The following is a 26,665-nucleotide window of genomic DNA, read 5'->3' as shown; positions in this document are numbered from 1 at the left end:
TAATGTTGTTGGCTAACAACAATACACTTCTAACACTCTTCAAATGGGTGTAGCCTTTTCAACACATGAGTGAACGCGCGTGTTTTTCTGCAGAGCACACCCTGATGGATGGATGTGCTCTGTCCCAGATGACACTCACAGATGAGTTGAAAATGAAACACCTTTTTTCAAAGTGTACAGTGTATAATTATGCTTCTGTGTCACTGCTGTTAGCTGTACTATACCTGTCATCTCCTGGGTTCCTTCGGGCCTCCCAGCCTCTACACTCCACTGTAGCTTCTCCTGCTTTGAGACCAGCAGATTGCCCCGCCGCCTCCTCCTCTCTTCTCCTCTTCTTCTGCATCTGAGCGACTAACTCCTTCTGCAAACTCCCCCACCAACGCTAAGCACCACTAACCAGCTAATTCCCACCATTTGCTAACTTCAGCTGCTCCTGGAACCAATATATTACCTCCGCTGCTGAGCTCAGGCTGCCTAGAGTAAGACTGAAAGAACAACAGTGTCCCCTGTGAGCGCTAACAACGGTTCCATAAGTTGTGTAGGGAGCTATCAATCTTAAAGTAATAATATTATGAAAAAATCCCTTTTTCCAGGATTTGAGGTGTTATTTTGTGTCTCTGGTCCTCCCGCACAACTACAAACTTAAAACTAATACTGTTTTAAGTGAACTACAGTTTCTGAATGTCCTCTGTCTTCAGTCTCCGGCTGAGCTGTTCAAAATCTGCACGGCTGTCCACGTCACAAGCCGAGACGAGGTGGCTAACCGTAGCATGCTAGCTTGTTCTCAATAGCAAAAGCTGTTACTGACCAAAGTTGGAGAAAGAGTTATCTAGCTAATGTGATCTTACCGAGCTACTGCACATGTGTGACTGTCAACAAAGATAGTATAGAAGTGAGATGTCTAACTCTGTAGCTAAAACAGAGACCAAAACAGGGTGATAAGAGGATCTGCAGCAATGTGCAGTACAACAAAAATATATCTTTTTTTTTTTTAAATGAAACCATATAAACCTATTCTGGTACAATCTCAAAAAACAACAACAACAAGAATATGGGCGCTTTAAAGCTTCATGCCTCAGCATTTCTGTAACCATTTGAATTCATTTAGGTAAAATAGCTGTTTTTTTTAAACAATCATGAGGGAAAAAAAATATAATACATTTTGAGAAAGACATGTTACCTTACCTTCTAACCTGTTTGTTAAGTTTATTTGGCAGTGACATTTGAAAGGTATTTGGTGACTTATTGTATAATTTCCTGTTAGCAGAAAATACATGGTATATAGTATTTACTGTACACTAAATAATTAGTATGTGGTATGAAAATAGTACACACCAGCTGTTTAGGGGCTCGCCAAAAATGTCTTGGGAGGGTGTGGGGTTGCTCTTGGGAAATTAAGTCTAATGGCCTCAGTATGTAGAAAATCCTGGCTACAACCCAACCTCTCAACAAACTTTAGACCTCTTAGTTCCCAAAACCTGTCCTCAAGCAAGAACCATCTAGACTGTGAATTTTGCAACCTTATGTTTTTACTACTTTTCTTACTTCTTTTTGAAAAGATGCTTCCGCTATTCAATACTACGCCTATTCTTGCTTATCACCCGAGAGATAAGCAATCCCTTGACTCTGGTGTGCAATATGTTTGCTTCTGCAGCTGCTAAAATATAAAGTCTTCATCAGTCACACATTCACTTCCCTGTCCATGCATCAATCTGTTTGATATGCTGTCTGTATTTTCATCAACATTTTGTCTAACAGTTGTTCTGTGTTTTCTTTTGTGTTTTGTGAACTGGGATAATAGCTCCAAAACTTCTTAGGTCTCCCACAGTCCCTCTTTGTACTCAAACGCCTCAGCCTGTTGCTCCTCTCTATACTCCTCTTCCATCCTTTACCTCCATCTCCTCTTCCTCTCCTTCCCTTCATCCCAACCAAATCACCCCTTTCTCATTCCCCTCCCCTCCTGCTGTCCCTTCTCCCTCCTCTGTCTTTCCCTTCCTGTCCCCCCCTTCCACACCTCCTGTTCCCACTCACTTCTTCACTCTGCCTTCCTCTCCCATCTTACCATCGCTTCCTCCCTTGCCATCTCCTCCTCTTAATATTCCCCTGTTTCCTCCTCTTCCCTTTACTCCCCCCTCATCTTCTTTAATATGTGCCTCCTCTCTTCCTCCACTTTCTCACACTTCTACACCTCGTCCATTTTCTTCCCCTTCATCCTCTCCCCTTCCTTCTCACTCTAATCATTGTTCCCCTTCTCATTCCCTAAATCATCACCCTCCTTCCTCTTTACATCCCACCTCTCCTCCACCCTCTCCCCTCCCTCCTGGTGTCCCTTCTCACTTCATACGGGATCGTTCTGTTTCTGAAATCTACATCTAGCAGCCTTTCTGTTGCTCTGCTCCTCTCTGCCTTTTGTTGAAATCAACACAACTATCATACCTAAATTCTACTCAAGATTTTTGCTCATACTCTCACTTTGACATAATTATTGAGACAATGAGCTAAAATCAATCTTTCGTTTGTTTAAAGTGCTATAATAAAGATATACTAAGTATAAAATTCACTACTGTTGCATTTCAATTGTGTGAGGCTTAAGGTCTGAACTTAAGTGCTTTTGCAAAAGGCTTGGCTGACATAAGTGCTAATTAGGTGCTAACAAGGAACTACAACAGTTCCTAAGGAACTTTATGACATTAGTGTGACTGAAGGTTCATGTTTAAACTATATAAATATAGTACAAGTTTCTGTCTTACATTTTATATTCTGTCTTTGGTACTTTGGTTTCTGTTTCCATTTGTGATCTGTTCATGTGTCTACTCTGTAGTGCTGGTCCAGAAGTCACATATCTCCACCATGTGTTTTCTTGGCCACTTGGGGGCAGTAGAACAACTTGTAAACATGTCATCGAAAACAGCAACTTATTTACACATTCAGCAAACATTATTATTCATTTACGGTCGTGTTTCTGGCCACTTGACTTGTGAAACTGCAATATTTACTCTCTTTTTGCTCAGTTTTTGGTCTCCACCGACTCCTGAGGGAAATATCGGTCTTTCTAGCTTCTAAATGCTCCACTATGTTCATGGTGTCAGGCTGTCCACAGAAAGCAATCACCCTACACTCAGCTATTTGCCACTTTTTATCCACTTTTAGTTCTTTATTTTAGTTATTTGGCCTGCAGACACTCTAGACAACCTATTTTCTAGTCGACGTGATGGAGCTGTTTACATTGAAAATAATTGTTGAACCCACTAAATGCTACCCAGCACCAGACAGCAGACAGTAGAGTTAGCTGATTTAAAGTCAAAACAGTGTTTAAAGAAAAGTAAATATGGGGCTTACTTATAATTATCTATCAGGTAGACACATATGTCTCCTAATGATTAACATTGTTGCTCCTGTTGGCTTGCAAGTTCGGCACACCAGCTTTAGAAGGTGATACTGTGCCCCAAGGGGGGCGAAAATATTTGCATCTTTAAAGTGGATTAGGAGTTAACGTGGGACTTCTGAACAAATACTGCTCTTTGATGTTACAAGTGTATATCATTTCATCCCCTCCACCACTCTACTCCCTCTTACCTCCCTCCTTTCCTTCCTTGTTTTTGTCTTTCCCTCCCTCCTCCATCCCCTCACCCTCTAATCCTTTACTCCTGCCATCCACCCAGGATACGACAATATAGATCTGGAGCTGCAAACCCCCTCAGACCTGAACTACGAGCCCCCCACCCCGCTTCGCTCAGACGACTTCTTTAGCGAGGGCGATGCTAGCTCAGACTCCCCTAGCAAGGTCATGCTTACTAGACCTAGCGACCTCTCTCTCACTCAGACCACCAGTACGTCCAGCAGCGACCCCCTCACAGTTGCCCAAGGTCCCACCTCTAATGCCACGAAGCCCCCCATCGTCGGGGCCGAAGATACGGCCTTGACCACTGAGGAAAGAGGGATGTCTGAGGAAAAAAATACAAGGCTGGTTTATTATGAAAGGGTGGATAATGACAGAAGGGCAGTAGAGCAATCAGGAAAGGGAACAAACGGGCATGCTGAGGCCTTAGAGAAGGAACCTCAGGCAGTGAAAGGCGTTATTTTGGACCGTCAGGGAGGGAAAGCAGCCTGCGACACTGCTCATGGAAATGCAAGGCAGGAAGAGGAAGAAGAGGAGGAGATGACCCAGGAAAGGCTGCAGAGTCTGCTGGAGGATATAAAGCAGGAGGGAGGCTTGGATGACGAGGAGATGACAGAGGAGAGGATGAATGCAATCCTTGAACAACTACAGCAAGCAAAAAAAGACGTGTGTTCAGTTCCAGGCTTGAGATGCGAGACGTCCGGCGCAATCATAGAGTCAGCAGCCCGTGGCCACGACCCCGGCACCGTGGAGGGCAGGTAGGACGTGTCCTTCTTCTGTTAACAGATTTACACACCAAGGTTTTTTCAGTCCGGCAGCTTTGTGATCACTATATATCACTCCCGCAGTCCCGACTGTCTGGCCACGTTGGAGCAGCCCCCTGCTCAGACCGACAGAAAGAACGGAAGTCACATTGACACAGCCAGCGAAGGAAAGGAAAAGGAGGCCAAGAGGAAGGGATCTCAGGGGGACAGCAGTACAGCGGGGGCCAGCAGAGGACGGGAGGATGGAGGTGAAAAGTCCCAGCACAAAGTCCAGGTGAGAGTCACTCTTCCAAACAGGGTGTGACAGCCTAAAATTGTATATTTATCTTTTTATGTTTTCTTGAGATTCATGCACAATTGCACATTGTTGTGTCTGTAAGGCTGGATATCGTTCAAAAGGTTTTGATATCGATACCAATAACGTGACTTCAATAACGGTTCCTAACAGATACTTTTTCGATACCAATTTCATAAAACAAAAAAATTACCATAATACACGTTACGGCATACATTTTCTAATTTAATTTTCTGACGCCGATGAGATTTACTCCTGAGGTATTGAGCTCAACAGTCCCACCCCTCCTCCGAGAGAGCTTATGTTCCAGAAGTAAATTTCCCATTCATTTCTCACAGTGACGTCTGGAAAAATCTGTATATAAAGAGTTTTAGACCATGCTTAGGCTAACCAGCTACGGTGTTATTATTAAAATATTATAACATAACATATCATTTAGAGTGAAAAAACGAACAGAAAATCTAAAACAAGTCAAAGGTACAAGACTGTGTACATATTTTCAATATTGAGCGAAGGAACCACTCATCCCATTAACCATCGTGCACCGCTGACTGAAGGAAGTTAAGGTTTGTTTAGGTAATTTGGATAACCGCTAGCTGAGACAGCATGTAAAAACTTTAAAAATTCAAGCATGCGCACAGATAAGGTACCAACAGCTCCCTCTCATCACCAGCATGAGTTCCACCAATCAGACACATCACTGTGGGATTGTTCAGGATTGTGGGTAATGAAGTACTTATCCAAGACATTGTGAGTGAAAGACATTTTTCTCAAAACAAGGTTGGTGCCCCATGAACTTTTGGCATCTATGTGAGCCTATACAATGGCCTAGTCATGTCGTATCTGGTTTTCAGTCTACTATCGACAGTTACGATTTTATGGCTTATACTCCAATTGTTAGTGGGGAAATTTTATTGTATTCTTACTCCAGGAACCTGCTGTGAGCTCTATTGAAATTGAGTATTGGATGACGAGGAATTTTTTGATACTCAAAACTTTAAATTCCGTCTGTCTAAAAACTGTTGAATCCGATACCCACCTCTAGGTGTCTGTTAATTAAAAAATAATTGTTTTCTGTTATTAACAGCACCTAAAGCCATAAATTCAGTTGTAATGGGTTGTAAATTTCAATGTAAGGAATGCAAACCTATGTTCTTTATTTGTGTGGAAAAGATTGGTCCAATGTTTCATTCTAACTTTCCACAAAGTCATACATTGAAGACACATACACACGCTTCTTAATGTTACAATGCTACTGGGCTGCCTTCGTCAGGGGAGTGTTAGAGCTGACGAGTCCGGCTCCGATGAGGAGACCACTGTCACTACCAGGGTGTACCGCAGACGAGTCATACTCAAGGTGTGTAAGGCCTGGTGTGCGGACCGCTCAAGGCAGAGTGATCTTTGAGTAAAGCTTTGAGACTCAGTGCAAGTGTGTGAAGATGAGCAGACATTAAACTGCACTGGTGTGCGTTTGACAGTCTTTGTGTGTGTATTGTAGAGTGAAAGTAGGAGAGTTTTAACATGGGAGTGTGTTTGAGTGCAGCTATAGTTATTATAAGTAAGACAGTGGTAGTGTATCAAACATGGGGTTTCCATCCAACTGTCTTTCTGTGAATTTTCAATTCGCACATAATAAATCTAAGAATAAAAAATTTAAGAAGTCAAAATTTCACATTTTCTTTGGATGGAAACCTGACTATAGATACGTAGGACTGTGTGTGTGTGTGTGTGTGTTGTGTGTGTGTGTGTGTTTTAGCCTTGCTATAGCATGATGTTCTACTCACTGCTTGCTGGTGTGAGCCACTAGACCACCAGCCGTGCTGTTTGGGGTGTGGCGCTGCTGCCTGGTTGGGAGACAGCTGGTTGTGCTGTGTGTTTGGCTTATATATTTCCACAGGTTTCACACAAGCAGAAAATCTGTAAAACCCCTTTCTGATGGGTGTCCAATCAAAATGTCCTCAAGCAAGACACGGAAGCCCTTAGAAGTTTACTCATTCTTAATTCAAACTGGATAACACTATCAACTACATGCTTAAATTGGAATGTATAAGATAAATAAAAAAATGTATGAGCTGAAACTAACATATTTTTATTATCGATTAATCTGACGATTACTTTTGAAATAATTAAACAATGGCTTGGTCAATGAAATGACATCTTGTTTTGTCTGACATTCGGTCCAAACCCAAAGATACTCAGTTTATAAATGTAGAAGGATGATAAAACCAGGAAATATTCACACTAAAGCTGGACACTGAGAATGTCTAACAGAATCTTGAACCAATTAACCAATTTTGAAAATTGTTGCAGATTCATTCTTTTGTCAGGTGACTAACATGGGGATGATCTGTCTATGTAAATGGAGGCTCATTTCTGAGCTGACGGGGAATGACAACACATCACTTGAAAGTGTTGGAATTTTGCAGCGATTGACATGATTTTACAGTACTTTCATGATTAAAAAACCCATAGCTTTTGTATCATCGTTCTCAGTGTTTTTGCTGCTACAAGTGGGCGTTTTGAAGAGTGTGAGCTATATTGAAGTGTTGAGGCAGCCTGTGTAATGCACCAGCATCAGTTGGGTTTCTACAGTCTTACCTTCCCAAAACCGGATAATGAAAAATGTTAATGAATTTGATCCTTCAGAGTACACTAACACGTTTCAGGCTATCAGTGATGCACCACAGATGGCAAATGTCAAGGATTTTGGTTTTAGGATAGGGTTTTTGTTTTTCTGAGAATTTGTTATAATGGAACTGCACTTTGAACCATGACTAATTCTGCAGCGTTTTCCAATCTTTATTCTTGATTGTAAGAGTGGGAAACCCATCGGCTGTGGCAGGCACGAAAGTCTGTTATCCTCTAAATCACCAGATGTATAACAATCCTAAAGACAACCTTTCAAACCTCTTCCCAATCTGTACCTCCATCCTTCCCCTCCCCCATCTCTCACTCCACCATCCACCTTTAACCCGTCCTTTAACCCCTCATCTCAGGGAGAGGAGGCCAGAAACATTCCTGGGGAGTCTGTGACAGAGGAGCAGTTCACAGATGAAGACGGGAATCTTGTCACCAGAAAAGTAACCATCCTCGCCCTCCTCCATCACCTATCACATCTTTATCTTACAGCTTACACACACACACACACACACACACACACACACGGACACATCAATGTTTAGCTAATAATACTTTGGAAATTAGGAAAAAGGAACCAGTGTCACTAGGATGCTGACAGACACTATTTCACACAGTAACACAAATGGTATCAAATAGCATCTCACACACACACATACACACACACACACACACCTCCTCACCCTCCATTCCATCATTGCTCCTCACAAAATCCTTTCCTGCTTTTCTTCCCCCCTTCTTCCCCCCTGACATGGTTCTGCCCCCTACAGGTGATCAGAAAGGTGGTGCGCCGTGTGTTCAACACGGAGGAAAGGAGGGAAAGTGAAGCCAACACTGTTACAGAAGAAGCAGCTGGTGGTGATGGTGGTGGTGGTGGTGGTGGTGGTGTCGGTGTAGCAGCAGGTGGAGCAGACGCTGCTTATTCATCAAGACCCACGGGGGGGAAGGGCAAGAAGAAGGGAAAGCGCTCCCGACAGGGCCACAAGGCTGACAAGTCTGGAGAAAAAGCTGAGGTTGGAGTTAAAAACCAACTACTGAACTTAATTGCCTGAGCTATCCTAGGTCCACTCACACCTGCATGAAGTTATTGAATGTGAATTCGGATCACTCTGAGCAATGTGAAAGACTCAGTCACAATCAAGCTGAGATGAACTAGAGGTAGAGAATATTGAGCTTGTGCGAATTTGTGTACCAAGTATGGATGAGCTTTGGCAAATTTGTTCAAGTTTCTTTCAATTGATCTTGGCCTATAGAGCACTTTTGAAAATTTGAATATATACATCCTAAACCCTGCTCCGAAGCAAAGTTATGCCAGGATGAGTCTACACATGTTTTTCAGATGGTCACTAGATGAAATCAGGAGACAATGGCGCCTAACCTTCAGACTACACCTTGAAAGCTGGCCTGTCATATCTTGCCTTTTTTCACAAACTATGTAGCACTACGGTCTTTGGGCAGGAAGGACCACAGGCCGACTTCCAGTATCGACAGTAATGCAACAAAAACTAAAATCCATTTTCATTTCACTTGTTTAACCCTCCTGTTGTCCTTGGGTCAAATTTGACCCGTATTTTAAAAATGTCTACATCAGAAATTTGGGATTCTTTCATCCAAATTGTCCATATAGTACACGGATGGTTCCATACAACGCTCCTTGCAAGTTAAACAAAATATCAGTTCACTACTTGTTTGAATTATTCCACAAAAAAAGCTGAAATTGTTTCTAAACATTATCCTGAACCGAAACTTTGACAAAAAATTGATATTATTTCATATAAATTAGGTGTCTTGACAATGAGTTTGAAAAGACATTGTGGAAAACTAGAGGTATCCCATAAGTGTGAGTGGTGTGTACAGCATATAGAGGGTAGTGTAAATAAGAACCTGAAGAAAATGCTTCTAAAAAAGCTTTAAAAAGCGTCAAAAAAACGTTTTAAAACAATTTTAGTTTTGCCCCGGGGGAAGACTCAAGGGTTAATGGGGGTTGATAAAAGCAATAGGTGAGGGACTGCATGCAGGGTCAGGGCTCTTATTCCAAAATCTATTTTTAGAAGTTATTTGCAGTTTGCTTTTATACTAATGTGAAAAAAATGGATGGAATTTGCACAGTGCTGTGTAATAGAGTAGCAGAGTCGTTGTAAAGAATCAGGAACACCTGACATGAACAGAGAGGAAGAAGAGAGCAGGGCAAAGCTGTCTGTAGTACTTAGTGTTACAAACCCAACCAACAGCTCTGTACAACGGTCCTTGCTCGTTGATTGGGCTTGAGAAATACTAATATCACATGTATGAACTAATATAGAAAAGAAAAAAAATTCTCTTGTCTAACAAGTATTGATGCATGTGTAAAGTAGTAATTTTAACGTCCTTTTTCTCTCTCCTTAAACTTGTCTCTCTCTTGCAGCATGTTGCCTATGATCTCCTCAACAGTAGTTGATCTCAGCTGTGCTCCATAAACACACAAACACACACAGGTGATATGTTTAGCCTGAGCACAACACTAACTTTGGGTTTCTCTTTGTTTTTCTCTCGTTTGCGGACTTTCTGCTTTCTTCATTCTTCCTCTGCTAAGCCTGGAAACGGCGGCAACAAGAAACAAGGGAAGAAGAGTCAGTCGTAACAGAAGAGCTCTCAACTAAACCAGGTAAGAGGCTAATAACTTCACCTTGACAATTATCCATTCATGAAGTCAATAAATGTCAATCTGTAAAGTCCAAATAATGGAACTGTTTACAAATTAGCACTAAGATTAATAATCTAACAGATTGGGTCTCTCTTTTCGGTGTTAAAATAATATATTTTTGGAAGTGTAAACTATGTTTTGCGGTAAGCACATTAAGGAACTTAGACATTTTAGGAAATATCTTTGTTTACTTTCTTGTTGAAAATTGGATGACAAGAATGCTACTGCTTTCACAGCCGTACGCTAAATATAGGGTTACACTCGAAAGGATCTACATAAGAGTGACATGACACTGTCATGAACGTGTCATAAAGGTTTATGACGTAAGGCTTCTTTTATTGAGTTTCATTTGGTTTTGTCACAACAAGTTAGGGTTAGGGTTCATGTGTCATGACAGTGCCATAGGTTCATGACACTGTCATGACAGTCTTATGTAAATACCTTCAAGTAAAGTGTTACCAAATACTTTATATGTGTAGTATATATTTTAGATTTTACATGGCTTGGCATTCTGTGGACAGCAAAAAAATAATTGAATTTGAAAGGAAAACCTTCCTTTCCTTACACTGCATATGACAATAACACTTCATGTCTTGAAATCATGTCTTGAAATATTAAGCTGGAGCGATGAGGCAATTAGCTTAGCTTAGCATAAAGACTTGCGGGGGGAAATTGCTAGACAAAAAATACACCTTCAATTTTTCATCCTGTTTGTAAGCTGACGTGCAAAAAAGACTTGTGTGGTTTCAGCCATTCATGGTTGAGTTCCCTAATGAATACTCATTCATTAGTCTTCCCCTACTATCCTCTGGACAGAGTCAGGGTAGCTGCTTCCTCCTCCTCCTGCTTCTAGTATTTTTGCTAAGCTAAGCTAAGCTAAGCTAAGAACCTGTTGACTCTAGCTTCACATTTAGTGTACAGATGTGAGAGTGGTATCAATCTTCATGCAAGAAAGAAAATAAGCATACTGACTATTTCTGTAATTTTATTATTGATGAATTTGATCATTAATTTTAATGTTTAGTATATGAAATGTTTAAAAAAGACCATTATATTGAATTGAATTATCGTTTATTTTATAATCATATATAATAGAGAAGAGCAGCTGGTGATATTTGACACATTTGCTTAGAAAGTCAATAAAATGATCGTAAAAAGTAAACCAACAAATTGATGGAAGAATATGTGCCTTTTAACAGATTCTGTAATGGCACATTCTCTAATTGAATATGTACAGCATCAATCCTTTCGCAGCACCTCAGATTTTAATACAAGTTTGGAACCTTTCCCCCTCCAGGTCCACTGAGGTCCACCTGCAGCACCACACACACCCCCTGGGAGGAAAATCAAGACTGGAAGCCTCGTCAATCGGCCGAAACGTGTCTGAAACTTTCACTTACAACGCATGGTTCCCAGCAAGACAATGCAAAGCCAGTTACTTTTCTTTGATTTCGCATGAGCATGTCACCAAAACTCACTCACTCTGTTGGAAACAACACGGAAAAGGACACGCATAGACGTGAGCTGGAGCTTTCTTATCGTCGACGAATGAAAGGCGCCTGTGACCAAAGATGGCACAAAAAAAATTAAAAGCTGACAGATAAGGAAGACTTGTGATTCACTCTCTCCCAGACACTCGCCTTATTATGGTCTATTTTTTTCCTCCTGGACCCACAGTATAGGAGTGTACTGTGTGGTTCTTTTTTTTAAAAGAAATAAAGTAGTACATGGGTGATTTTTGTTGTTGTATATAAATGACACTGTATAAAATCAAAAAAAAATCAATAGCTTCACAGATTGTTTATGCACTGATTTGAGTTGATGAAGCTTTGCAGAGTTGGTGCATTTGTATTGAGCAGCCTTGAGTGTGCGATCTGACATGCTCTTCCCAAGTGAATACACAAAGGAACAAAAAAAAAGATGTATGTAAATGAGAAATTAATGGAAGAAAACAAAATAACTGCTTGATTTTAAACAAAGGACGTTTCTTTTTAAGCCAACAGCTTCTTTCACTCAGTCTGTGAAAAACAATTTGTCTTCAGAGAAATAATATTTTGCTGCATGTGACGTCACTTTATTTTTAAGGCTTTCTTTTTATTTTCCTCCAAATTAAAAAAACCGCTATAATACAATTAGAGAGATGGTACTTCTGTCTTTGTGAGCACTCATAATAACCCAGCCATGTGTCATCTATAACTGTTTTTATTATATTCTTTACGAAAATGAAAACACACACATCAGATAGCAAACCTTGAGGATTGTACTGACGGTGTCCCCAAATGTAAGCATCAGACCGGCACATTGTGTTATCTCCTAACTGCTAGCAGCCCTGTGTGCGCGTGTGTGCAACATTGAATACAAATGTTTATCTGTACGCCCATCATGCATTCTAGAAGTGTAAGTTTAAGCTTTTAGATCTGCTGTGGTTTTAACAAGGGGACTTTTATTTTGACGGTTTGATGACTTTATTTAACAGGTTGTATTTACATTAGAACAGATAATCTCATTTTTAGCCCCATTATTCAGATATTGTTCTTTTTTTAATTAATGGCTTAATCACAGTATTGATCACACATTGTTAAACATCCGATCTTCCGTTTCTTTGTAATTAAAAAAAAAAACGATGTCTGTCTTTTTTCATACAAAGCCACCCTAAGCATCCATTGTTGATGATAAATCTGGTACCAACATGTATGATGAACCAACATAGCCTACACTGGATGATCCGAGTAATTATTTAAGCAGAAAAATAAATTGTGTTTAAATTGAACGTCTGTGAGTTTATGTTTTTGCTACAGTATGTTATGCTATGTCATGGTTTCAATCATGACACACCTTATGTTTGTCAAATCTGAGGTCTTCAAAACGAGAGAGAGGTCACATTCCATAACTTTAATTCTGGCTCACAATAAAAGCCTCTCCAGTTCTTCTCTCTGGTGTAAGGGTCGTTAGATTCAACACTGGCAGCGGTGGAGGAAGTATTCAGATCCTTTACTTTAGTAAAGTACTAATAACACACTGTAAAAATACCCCAACAAGTATCAGTCCTGCAAGTTTGTGGGAAAAAACAAGAGAATGTATTTAAAGTATTAAAAGTAAAAGTACTAAAAGCAGAAATAAACATGTATAGTATACTATACAACAGCATTTTTACACATGATTTTAATGTAAAAGCAGCATTTTAGTGTTGGAGTTGTTTCAGAAAAAGCTCATTTTGAACTATTATGTAATAATGATTTTTCTTATGGAGTAATATGCTGGTTATTTTATCCATTAATGAATTGTTTGGTTTGTACAAATTCTGAAAAACAGTTAGGAATGGAATCACCAGTTCCCAGAGCCCAACGCACCGATTGGTGTGTTCAGCCAACAGGCCCAACCTCAACATTTTTACACATACATTTAAATGTTTTGAAATATTTTTGCATGACAAATGACTTAAACGGTTCTCCTTTGACTTTTGTAAGGATTTTTTTGATATACTATACTATGACTTTTTTTTTTTTTTTTTTTTTTTTACATAGAATAGTATGACTTTTTTCAATATACTAGGTTGTGAGTGTTTATATTTTTTTACTAATGATACTACGAGTTTTTTATGACATGTTTTTTGACACACTATAGCATGACTTTTTTGACATTCTGTACTTTTTTAACTTATTCTGAGACAGTCTTGTACTTATTTCAACATACTTTACTATGCCTTTTTTAACTTTTTTGAAATATACTATAATGAGCTCTCTGACATTTTTTGACACACTATACTATGGCTTTTTAATTGCTTTTTCAACATCCTGCTTCTAGGTCCAAGATGGCCGCCACCAGTCTGGGTCTTTGTTTGTGTGCTTGAGCTGAGCTACTCTTTTTATGTGTTTTTATGTCCTTGGCTTCTTCAAAACCTAACCAAGGAAAGTAATCTCTTCCCAGAAACTTGTGCTTGTAACTTTGTTATACTTAAATGTTTGTTATACTCCTTTTTGATGCTGCCTTTCTTTAAATTAATGCTCATTTCTTTCTTATGCTGCACTGTAACTTTTAGTCTGGTGTTTTATGAGTCCGATTGTTTTTATTTTGTTTTCAACTGTATATTCATGTGTCTTATTGATTTTTAATGCTTATGACTTTTAACTGTTTGTACTTGTGTTTTATCTGTTTTAATGATTTTGTGTAAAGCACTTTGAATTGCCCTGTTGCTGAAATGTGCTATACAAATAAAGCTGCCTTGCCTTGCCTTGCCTTAAATCTATCCTAAAAGGAGCTGTCACTGGCCTGCTGAAAGAACTGGGGGAATTTGAAATCTACTTTGTCTTCTGGATGATCTGCTTCACCTGACTACTGCTAAATGGCTTGTAGGGTGACCCAACAGCAATGTGGACTTGATGTGAGGATCCCTGATGCTGCCTGCTGGTTAACACATTGCACATGTGAAGCGTCTCAGGATTGATAAAATCACAACAAGTTTCACGGATCATTGAAAAGCCTGCGTGCTGGTCAGCACATTTTGGACCAGTGAACCATCTCAGGATTGTTTTACAAGATTCTTCAAACTCTACAGTGAGCCCTTGGAACCTTTTGTTTGCTCAGCCTATGTTTTATGAAAGCACAATGCATTTTTTACTCACTCACAGCATTTCATGATGGATTTAAGTCAAGGCCATCCCCATTTATTGACGATCATATGTGGGTGAGTATATTGCAAATATCTCATTCTCCAACTAAGGATGCATGCAGCTATCACCAGCTTATCCATCCTGCAAAGCAGCAAACACTCTACAACCATGTAACACAAATAAGGCCCCTCGCTACAGCTGCTAATAGTGAATGCCTTAAATAACTACTCTACTGGACATGGACTCTCCTCACATTCGTCAGCCAGTGCCTGATGAAAAACACACAGGGAATACCAAAGTTATTGTCTTACTACTGTTGCTGTTATCTGGGAATGTACAGCCAAATCCTGGGCCTGATACACTACAAAATATATATTCCTCATGTGACTTCAAAAATAGATCCAGACTTGGAATTATGCATTTTGATGTTTTTTGATGTTTGATGTAGGAGTCTCTTTCCAAAAATCAACATGCTAAGACTGTGGGTTGATGCAACGGATATGGACATCATGGTCTTATCAGAAACCTGGTTAAAATCTACAAGCAGTTTTTAAGCATTATCAGTAGGTAGAGCAAAACAATTTGATCTACTGGCACGGAAAGTAAATTTATACAAGGACACACACCTTACCTTTTTTTTGTTGGCCTATTATAATACGACTTTTTTCTAACATACTATACTATGAATATTTTCAACATGCTTTACTATGACTTTTAATGACTTTTTTCCAATATATTATACAATGCCTTTTTTCTGACATACTATGCTATGACTTTTTAAATACGTTTTTCTGACATACTATACTATGACTTTTTAAATACTTTTTTCTGAAATTCTAAACTATGACTTTTTTTCAATATACTATATTATGACTTTTTCATGACTAAATTTGACATACTATACTATGACTTTTTTTCAATATACTATACTATGACTTTTTTTCAATATACTATACTATGACTTTTTGTCAACATACAATAATATCCCTTTTTCATGACTAAATTTGACATACTATACTGTGACCTTTCTTTGTCTTTTTTGACACACTACTCTGTGACATTTTTGTGACTTTTTACCAACATATTTTACAGGGATTTTTTTAATGATTTTTTTTCAACGTACTATACTTTGACTTTTTCATGACTTTTTCCAACTTACTGTACTATCACTTTTTTTTTAAATTTTTTGAAAATTTTCAGCATGACTTTTTTTCAACACACTATTGCTTTTTATTTTACGACACATTATTATATGAATTTTTTTAACATACTACACTATAACTTTTCCATGACTTTTTTCACCATACTACTGTATGCTATGATGTGTTATGACTTGTTGTGACTTAATTTAACATACTATACTATAATATTTTTATGACTTTTCAACAGACTATACTATGTACTTTTCCAACATTCAATACTATGACTTTTTTCAAAATAGTCCTATTATTATTTTGATCAACATACTTTTAAGACGTTTTTCAACATGCTGTACTTTGATTGCGACATACTATGCTAGGACTTTTTATAACTTTTGTGACATATTATACTATGACTTTTTATAACTTTTGTGACATATTATACTAGGACTTTTTATAACTTTTGTGATATATTACACTAGGACTTTTTCATAACTTTTTTCAAAATACTATATTATGACTTAATTCGACATACTACACTATGACCTTTTTGTGTTGTTTTTTTACCACACTATAGTAATGCCTTTTTATGACATTGTACAATAACTTTTTAATACATTTTTTAGAAATGCTATAAAATCGCTTTTTCGTGAATTTATCTCAACATACCATACTTTGGCTTTTTAGGACTTTTGGGACAAATACTATGACTTTTATTAGGACTTTTTTCAACATACAGTGTAATACTATGACTTTTTCATGACTTTTTTGACATACTATACTATGACTTTTTTATGACTTTTGTCGAAATATGAATAGTCTTTTTATGAATTTTTCAAAATACTATACTGCATATTATACTATAATGTTTTTAATGACTTTTTTACATGCTATACAATTACATTTTATGATTTAATTCAACATATTACATTATGACTTTTTTCATAAATTTTTTCGACATACCATACCATTACTGTTTTTACATACAATGCATCAACATTTTTTTTTTGACCTATTACAATGCGACTTTTTTCAACATACTATACTATGAATATTTTCAACATGCTATACTATGACTTTTTTCCAATATATTATACAATGCCTTTTTTCGACATACTATAACATTACTTTTTAATGACTCTTTTCTGACATACTATACCATGACTTTTTTCAATACACTATACTATGATTTTTTTCAACATACTATAATATGACTTTTTATGACTTAATTCGACATACTATACTATGACCTTTCTTCGACTTTTTTGACACACTACACTATGACATTTTTGTGACTTTTTGCAAATATAATATACAGTGATATTTTTATGATTTTTTTCAATGTACTATACTATGACATTTAAAGATTTTTTTGATATACTATACCATTACTTTTTCATTTACTATACTATAACTTTTTCATGACCTATTACAACTTACTGTACTAACACTTTTTTTTGACACATTGTAATATGACTTTTTTTCAACATACTATTTATTTGTATTTTTCTACACATTATAATATGAATTTTTTAACATACTATACTATGACTTTTCCATGACTTTTTTCGCTATACTACTGTATGCAATGATGTCTTATGACTTGTTGGGACTTCATTTAACATACTATACTATAATCTGTTTATGACTTTTCAACAGACTATACTATGTACTTTTCCAACATTCAATACTATGACTTTTTTCGAGATAGGCCTATTATTACTTTGATCAACATACTTTTAAGAATTTTTTCAACATGCTGTACTTTGATTGTGACATATTGTACTATGACTTTTTATGACTTTTGTGACATATTGTACTAAGACTTTTTCATAACTTTTTTCAAAATACTATATAATGACTTAATTCGACATACTACACTATGACCTTTTTGTGGCTTTTTTGCCACACTATACTAATGCCTTTTTATTACATTTTTTTCCAATATATTATACAATGACTTTTTAATTATTTTTTTCGAAATGCTTTACAATCGCTTTTTCATGAATTTATCTCAACATACCATACTTTGACTTTTTAGGACTTTTGGGACATATACTATGACTTTTATTAGGACTTTTTTCAACATACAGTATAATACTATGACTTTTTCATGAGTTTTTCAACATACTATACTATGACTTTTTTGTCATACTATACTATGACTTTTTTGACCTACTACATTATGACTTTTGTCAACATACGAATAAAGTCTTTTTATGTATTTTTCAACTTACTATACTACATATCATACTACAACTTTTTAATTTTTTTTTACATGCTATACAATTACATTTTATGACTTAATTCAACATAATATACTATGATTTTTTTCATAAATTTTTTGGACATACTATACCATTACTGTTTTTACATACAACGCATCGACTTTTTAATGTCTTTTGTCAACTTGCCATACTATGATTTTTTATTACTTTTGTCGACATACTATACCATTATTTTTTACATACTATACTATGACTTTTTTTTTGTACCTAATTATAATACGACTTTTTTTCAACATACTATACTATGAATATTTTCAACATGCTATACTATGACTTTTTATGACTTATATTATGCAATGCCTTTTTTTGACATACTATACTATGACTTTTTTTCAACATACTATAATATGACATTTTTGTGACTTTTTTATGATTTTTTGAACGTACTATACTATGACTTTTTACGACTTTTATTGATATACTATACCTTTAATTTTTCACATACTATACTAAGACTTTTTCATGACTTACTGTACTATCACTTTTTTTTATACTTTTTTTGACACATTGTTACTTTTGCGACATATTATACTATGACTTTTAAAGACTTTTGTGACATATTGTACTAAGACTTTTTCATAACTTTTTTTAAAGTACTATATTATGACTTATTTTGACATACTACACTATGACCTTTTTGTGACTTTTTTGCCACACTATACTAATGCCTTTTTATTACATTTTTTCCAATATATTATACAATGATTTTTTTATTAATTATTTGGATATGCTATACAATTGCTTTTTCATGAATTTATCTCAACATACTATTCTTTGACTTTATAGGACTTTCGGTCCTGTATAATACTATGACTTTTTATGACTCTTTTCAATGTACTATACTACAACTTTATTATGACCTTTTCATGACTTTTTCGACATTCTATACCATGATTTTTTATGGCTTTTTTGACTTACTACATTATGACTTTTTTATGACTTTTGTTGACATACGAATAAAGTCTATTTATGAATTTCTAAACATACTATACTACATATACTATAACTTTGTTATGACTTTTTTACATGCTATACAATTACATTTTATGACTTTTTTCAACTTACTATACTATGACTTTTTAAGATTTTTTTTTTTCAACCTTATAACATGGCTTTTCGACACACTATACTATGAGTTTCTATTTTTTTTTTACACATAATATAACTTTTTAATGACAACATACTATACCATTACATAATATATTATAACTTTTTATGAATTTTTCAACTTACTATACTATGACTTTTTATGACTATTTTGACATAATATAGTATGACTTTTTTATAACTTCATTCAACATACTAATATTGTCTTTTTATGACTTTTTAATGACTTCATTCAAAACACAAATTAGGTTGTTTTTTTAATCGTTTTTGACATACTATACTATGACTTTCCACGACTTTTTTGACATATTATACCATAACGTTACTTTTTTCAACATACTATTTCATGACTTTTTCGACATACTATACTATGACCTTTTTATGACTTTTTGACATACTATACCATTACTTTTAACAACTTACCATACTATTCTTTTCATGTATTTATTTTCAACATATTACAACGTGACATTTTTTCAACATGCTATACTATGACTTTTCATGACTTTTATGACATACTATACTTTGAATTTTCCACAACTTTTTTCGACACACTATACTGTGATTTTATTCCAACACAAAATACTATGACATTTTATGACTTCATTCGATATACAATATTATGACTTTTTTATTACTTTTTTTACATACTATACTATGACTTCTATGACTTTTTCCGACTTACTACACCATGGCTTATGTCATTTTTTTTTTTTTTAACATGACTTTTTTCAATATACTATACTATGACATTTTCAACATGCTATCCCATGACTTTTCCTGACATTTTTTGACATGCTATATTTTGACTTTTTAAGAAATACTATACTAAGACTTTTTTCCAACATATAATACTAGGATTTCTTTAATGGCTTTTTTCAACATACTATACCATGACTATTTTATGACTTCTCTTTCGATATATTAGACTATGACGTTTTTAGGATTTTTTTCCAACATACTATACTATGACATTTTAGACATACTATACAATGATTTTTTATGACTTTTTCATGACTTCATTCAACATACAAATAGTCTTTTTACGACTTTTTTACGTACTATACTAAGACTTGTTGTGACTTAATTCAACATCTAATACTATGACTTTTGTGCCTTTTTATTACTTACTTTACTATGACTTTTTATTTTATTGTTTTGTACATATTATAACGACATTTCTACATACTAAACTATGACATTTTCAACATGCTATTCTATGGCTTTTCCTGACTTTCTACAACTTCTTTACATATTCTACTATACATTTTAAATGACTTAATTCGACATACAATACTATGACTTTTGTATAAACTCTTTTTTATTTATTTTTTACCTATCATAACATGACTTTTTTCAACATGCTATACTATGACTTTTTTACATACTATACTATGACTTTTTTCGAGATACTTTTTATAACTTTTTTGACATACTATACTATGACTTTATTAAATGCACTTTATACAATGTCAGAATTTGCCAAAAACCTTCTGTTTTAAAAATAATCTGTAGTCCCACGGGCTCAAAACTAAAAGAAGACAACAGACAAAGCAGAACTCAGCACAAAACAAGACGCAGAAGAGAACCAAGAGAGTAGTAATCAACAAAGCACAAAGCAAAACCGGTTCCAATGTAAACAACAGAGCACAGATTTCAAAGAATAGAAAATATACAGCTGTTGAGATCAATAAAAACCAAATTAAACCACAGGGTAAAAACTGCAAACTAACAGAATACATACATAATGACCAACCATTTTTTAGCTGTTTAGTAGAAGACGTATGTGTAATGTGACTCAGCATCTGTTCTTCTGTTGATGTAGGCAAAAAGTGGCGGTGAAGCTAGGTTGTCACTGACATTTATCAACATACTTTGACTTTTTGTGAAAGATTTTCGAAATACAGTACTATATTATGACTTTTTTTTTTAATTCTATGCTGACTTTTCCATGATTTTTTCAACATACTATACTATGACCCTTTTATAACTTTCTATGAAGATACTATTCTATGTCCTCTTTTCAACATACTATATATACTGACCTTTTTGACTTTTTTCAACATACTATATTATTACTAACTCTATTCAACATTCTAATCTGACCTTTTTGACATACATTTTTTCGACATACTCTACGTAACCTTTCACCATACTATGTCTTTTTTTGATATACTGACCTTTTAATTTCCTTTTTTAACATACTATGCTGTGACGTTTGTATGACTTCTTTCGATCTTCTATATTACTTTTTTGACACACTACACACTATACTACAACTTAACTATGATTTTTTTCAACATACTATATGACTTTATCATCAACATATGACTTTTTATGGCTTTTTTAACATACTATATATTTGTTTGTTTTATACAGTATATAGCCTTTGCACTTGGTCATTCCTAAGGATGATAGCACCTCATCCTGTACCACGGGGGTGGAGCACGGCTGCATGGGGACATTTCTCAAAAACCTTCCATGACCTGGTTTCCCTCCCCATGTACATCTCTCCCACACCTTGTGGCGTAGGTCCATTCTGGCTTTTCTTGGGATGAGCAGCACTCGGCATGAAACACAAACACAAAACAAACAAAATCTCTTGTCTTATAATTATGGATAGCCTCTTTTGCAGATTCTGGCAGGTCTGTAAAAAGCTGTAAGTGAAAATGTTAAGGAGTTAAATGTTAAATGTTAAATATGTCAGGATATTGCTACCGATTAACAGTCATTCATAGATCTGTAAGGGTCAGGCCTGCACCTGTGAAGACATGATAGACTTTTATACTGCTTTTTTGACACAACGTCCCATACTAGGGTTCTCAAGGTTTTGAAGACTGAAAATGATAAGAATATTACCATTTATTGTGGTTTTAATTATAAACAAATAAATACATTGTTTTGAGGCTGCATCTTCAAACTCATATTAACATTAGTCAGTCAATGGCAATAGAACAGATTTCCTGTATTTATTGATGATATTAAATAAGACACTGTAGCACCATCTCTAGAGGCTTTGGAATTCAAAGGCAAGTTGTGAAATGAATAGACCTAAAGTTCTAAAGTAATGGAAAACCTTTAAAAACACTGACTAAAAACCTTTTTTTAAACATTTTGTTACATCTCTCCATATAGACAAACTCCAAAACATAACCTTGTAATTTATAATGATTTTGTAAGTGGTCAAACTAATACATTCATAAAGTACTTGAGATCTTGTATCTATCAGACGTATGACTGGAGATATTTTATATGATTTTACGGTAGACTACTGATTTTCTGATCATCAGATCCATGGTTTACCAAACAAACCATTGTGGATTATTCCTTTAAATTCATTATTATCTTGCTGATATCAGATTGATTAGTTACCACTGAAGTTAATATTGAAAACAAAAAAAAGGTAGCTTCAGAAACAAGATCACAATAGTTCCATCAGAGACTTTCCTTTATCTTTCTTTCATTAAATGGGTCCTTACGTTGACACATTTACTATTCATTAAATGGAACACTTCCAAGGCCAGAATTCCTGCACTACAATGTTTTACATCTGCATGAAGAGGATCTGCAGCAGTGTGCAGTCCAACGACTTTTTTAAATTTTTTTTTTGAAAATAAAGTCATGGAACCCTATTCTGGTACAACCTCAAAATACAATTAGGAACCTGAAAATAGTAAATTTTAATTAATAGTAATACAGTAAATATGGGCGCTTTAACACATGCACATGATGTCATTAGATTAGGGCTTCATCTAGGGGTGTCACAATTTCTATTCTAAAATGAAAATGATAAACCATTCCTTGAAAAGCCATTAAAGACTTGTCAGCTGTGTGGATTCGTCCCTGTGAGTCCGAACATGTTTTTTCAGATCCTCCTTCCTCGCGAACCCTTTGGCGGAGACGCCGCAGCCGTGCGTTCGCTCCCCCTCGTGGACGCCCATGTGTTTGGTCAGCGAGCCGCTCGCCGTGAAGCTTTTCCCACAAACGTTGCACAGATACGGCTTCTCTCCCGTGTGCGACCTCATGTGGATCTTCAGCGCTCCGCTCTTGTAGAACTTCTTGTCACATACGCTGCATCGGTGCGTGGACTCTCCGGTGTGGATCATCATGTGTGTTTTCAGAGTCCCCCTCTGTCTGAAGCCTTTCCCGCAGACGCTGCAGAGGAACGGCTTCTCCCCCGTGTGGATCCTCATGTGAGCCATCATGTATTCTTTAAAGCTAAAGTTCTGACCGCACACGCTGCAAATGTACGGCTTCTCCCCCGTGTGAACTCTCATGTGTCCCATTAGGTTTCCATTTTGAGCGAACGCCTTGCCGCAGACGGTGCAAATGTACGGCTTCTCTCCTGTGTGGGTCCTCATGTGCATCTCCAGTTGTTTGTGGCCGTCAAAGTGTTTGCCGCAAACTTCACAGTCATTCGTTCGGATGTAAGTTTGCAAGTGAAGCCTTAAGCTGTCCTCGGACTCAAAACGTTTCCCACACACACCACAAAGGTCTGCATCCTCCTCGTCTTCTTGCACATGCTTCAAAAAAGAGGCCCTGTAGCAGAAAGACTTGCCACACACTTTACAGCTGTATTTCAAATGCGATACATCCTTGTCATCTTTATCCTTAGGTTTGTTTGGGGCTTTTGTTTTGGACTTTTGCGAACAACGTCTGTCTTTAGTCTCATCTTTCTCACTGTCTCCATCGTCGCTGTCACTGGCTTCACTGTCCTTCCACTCCTCATCACTGTCCCCCACTTTGCTCTCAGCGTCAGAGCCCTCTGCCTCCGATCGTTTGTCATCTGTTTGCTCCCTGCAGACGTTCTCTTCGCTGTGGGTTTGTAAATGCACCTTCAAGCTCTCGTCGGAGTCAAGAAGCTTCCCACAGGCTCCACACACATCGGAGCTCTGTCCGTGCGTGAGAACGTGTTTCAGAAAAGAACGTTTGTACCGGAAAAGCTTTCCACAAACTCTGCAACAGCTCTGTCCTGTAGTTTGGCTCTTGTCAGTTGTAGGAATATTTTCCCGGTTTGTTTCAGTTTTCCCAGTGACACTTTTGTGGAAAGCCCTTCCACACATTTTGCAACAATCCTCGCCCTGACTTTGTATTTGAAATGTTTTTTTCGTTGATTTGAGAGGTTTCTCATCTACCTCATTGTCTTCACTCGCAGCTCCTGAGTTGATGGATGAGAGATCCTTGTTGCTAGGTGACAACGTCTCTGTTTCCATCATAGTTGAAGTGCCCTTTTCTGCTCCGTGTATTTGGCGAAGATGTGAGGGCCTACATTCTGTCTCTGTAGACATGTCTTTAATCTGTGGTGGATTTGCCGTTTTCTGGAGCTGACTGGAGCTCCTGCACTGCTCAGAGGAAACTTCCTTTTCACAGTCCGACCCAGAGATTGGCAGTTTGTCTAAAGGAAAGATCGAAGAGAAAATTCAGTGTGGAAATACGGCAAACTGCAATACATACTAACACCAAGGCCACAGCAATAACTCACATAAACTGTGTGTGCGTGATCAACAACAAAGGCTCTAATCTGCAGCACGGGGTGAGCATTTGACAGTACAAAAAAATGCATGACAAATGAAATGGTCCCAGAGAGGAAAAAGAATGAATGATTCTTGCAATATAAACATTATGTAATGCATAATGTACCTGCTTGCTGAACATCTGCCTCCATTTTCAAAGTGCTGTCCAGCAGCGGGTGTTGACATTCAATCTCCTTGTGGGAACTGGAGACCTCTGCGTCGGCGTATTTGCCCATCATCATCTCCAGGATCCTGGAGATCTCTTCAGCAACCACCGCCAGCCGCTGGTGGACAGCTGCCCTCCGCTGCTCAGGTGGCATATCTGAAGAAAGGAATAAAACACACATACACACAGTTGTTTTTTTATTTCTGTATTCATTATCATTTTTAAGAGTCTGTGTGGAGATTTAGCTTAAAATAAAAGTTGGTTTAGTTAAATAGTCAGAAGGTTGCATTCATGTTTAGTCCTTACATTTGTTAATTTGCAGTCAAAACATCAGTAAAACATCTTACAGCTTTTCATATCATACTTTGCTGGTCCAAACAGCACAAACTGATATACATGTGAAGAAGCAGCACATTATACAGAGAAAAATAAACTAACTTCTAGGTAAGAAAGTATGGTTTTACAACCTCATCTATTTTTGAGATGGCATTGCCGCCTTTGCAGTTAAACTCAAGAAACTTGAATGTTGTTTGTTGTGTATTTTTATGGATATTTAACCTACGTGAAGAAGAAAAACACATGACAATTCAATGTATATATGGAAAGTGTGTTGTTGCGTGTCATTGGGCGTTTAAAAGTGGGTATCCGGAAATCCTGGAGCTTACTTGGGTATACTGCGCATGCGTATCACATAGACTACACCAATGTTCTCAACGCATATAGATGTTAATAATATTTCAAAAAGTAATTTAAGTATTTAATAAAAGTCTCAATATTAAGTTTTGTGTCATAAAACTATTTACCTGCTGTTCCATTTCACCCCAGTGTATACTATGATGTTACATGTACCCCCAGGGTTGGGGTATACCTTTTATTGGGTACATTTTAACGTGTTCAACGGTAAACCATCCATTTTCTGTTCGGGTTGCAGAGATAACAGCTACTCCATTTAATAGCAGACACATGTAACTAGTTCGTATCACATTCTGAACGCAATGGATACAGAAAGACCAAGATACAGACAGAAATGTCACAAATGTTTCAAGGTCAACGCCCAGGTCAAGAGTCTGGGCGTCATCCTCGATTCCTCCCTATCCTTCCAGTCACACATAAATAATATCTGCCGGTCTGCCTACTTCCACCAAGCAACATTAAACGCCTCCGTCCCTCCCTCACCACTCACACCGCCTCCATCCTTATCCACAGCCTCATCACCTCCCGCCTGGACTACAGTAACTCCCTCCTTTTTGGCCTTCCTCAAAAATCCCTCCATAAACTTCAACTTCTTCAGAACTCAGCAGCTCGTGTCATCACCAGAACCCCCGTCTTTTCATCATATAACCCCGGTTCTTCAGCAGCTCCATTGGCTTCCAGTTCAATTCAGAATCCAATACTTTCAAAGCCATCCATAACCTTGCTCCTCCTTATCTATCTGAACTCCTTCACATCGCCGTCCCCTCAGATCTTCCTCCTCCATCCACCTCACTGTCCCCCCAGCTCGACTTGTCACCATGGGGACCAGAGCCTTCAGCTGCTCTGCTCCCCAGCTCTGGACCTCACTCCCACCTGACCTCCGTAATATCAACTCTCTCCCCCTCTTCAAAACTAGACTCAAAACCCATCTGGTCCAGCTCGCTTATCTGTAAATACACTGTTCCCGTTTTTGTTTTGTTTTCTGTTTTATTTTATTTTTTTGTTATAACTGCTAACACTTTTCTGTTCCCTGTATCTGTCTTTTATTGCATGTAAAGCGACCTTGAGTGTTCAGTATGAGGGGCCGTTAGGGACTTTACTCAGAATTACCTCTCACGAACACATGTGAAATGCTCTTACATACACTACTG

General features: G+C 37.0%; 3 protein-coding genes across 52 annotated transcripts in view; 1 reads left to right on the top strand and 2 right to left on the bottom strand.

Annotated features, from left to right (window-relative positions):
- Nucleotides 1-12,768, top strand: part of LOC117937160 (ankyrin-3-like) — a 145,791-nt gene extending 133,023 nt beyond the window's left edge. For 42 of the 50 annotated variants that reach the window (XM_034860894.1, XM_034860892.1, XM_034860891.1 and 39 more), the window contains 7 exons: nt 3,663-4,377; nt 4,468-4,657; nt 5,952-6,035; nt 7,675-7,758; nt 8,086-8,328; nt 9,888-9,959; nt 11,296-12,768. In XM_034860894.1, the coding sequence (XP_034716785.1) occupies nt 3,663-4,377; nt 4,468-4,657; nt 5,952-6,035; nt 7,675-7,758; nt 8,086-8,328; nt 9,888-9,935 (1,364 nt within the window). In that variant the 3' untranslated portion in view covers nt 9,936-9,959; nt 11,296-12,768. Of the gene's footprint in view, nt 1-1,801; nt 2,695-3,662; nt 4,378-4,467; nt 4,658-5,951; nt 6,036-7,674; nt 7,759-8,085; nt 8,329-9,887; nt 9,960-11,295 lie in introns of those variants that run through there. The other 8 variants (XM_034860930.1, XM_034860928.1, XM_034860932.1 and 5 more) reach the window with 6 other exon arrangements.
- Nucleotides 12,769-14,296: 1,528 nt separating this feature from the next.
- The window catches only part of LOC117937106 (mucin-19-like), a 17,035-nt gene continuing 4,666 nt past the window's right edge, over nt 14,297-26,665 (bottom strand). The window contains exons 7-9 of the mRNA XM_034860805.1: nt 14,737-14,739; nt 14,514-14,567; nt 14,297-14,399 (exon numbers count right to left, since the gene is read on the bottom strand). Coding sequence (XP_034716696.1) covers nt 14,297-14,399; nt 14,514-14,567; nt 14,737-14,739 — 160 coding nt within the window. The remainder of the gene's footprint in view (nt 14,400-14,513; nt 14,568-14,736; nt 14,740-26,665) is intronic.
- Nucleotides 22,858-26,665, bottom strand: part of LOC117937176 (zinc finger protein 2-like) — a 4,437-nt gene continuing 629 nt past the window's right edge. The window contains exons 2-3 of the mRNA XM_034860956.1: nt 24,783-24,977; nt 22,858-24,537 (exon numbers count right to left, since the gene is read on the bottom strand). Coding sequence (XP_034716847.1) covers nt 22,955-24,537; nt 24,783-24,977 — 1,778 coding nt within the window. The 3' untranslated portion in view covers nt 22,858-22,954. The remainder of the gene's footprint in view (nt 24,538-24,782; nt 24,978-26,665) is intronic.

This window comes from Etheostoma cragini, chromosome 21 (assembly GCF_013103735.1).
Source record: "Etheostoma cragini isolate CJK2018 chromosome 21, CSU_Ecrag_1.0, whole genome shotgun sequence".
Taxonomy (NCBI): domain Eukaryota; kingdom Metazoa; phylum Chordata; class Actinopteri; order Perciformes; family Percidae; genus Etheostoma; species Etheostoma cragini.
This window is presented reverse-complemented; position numbering and strand designations above follow the sequence as displayed.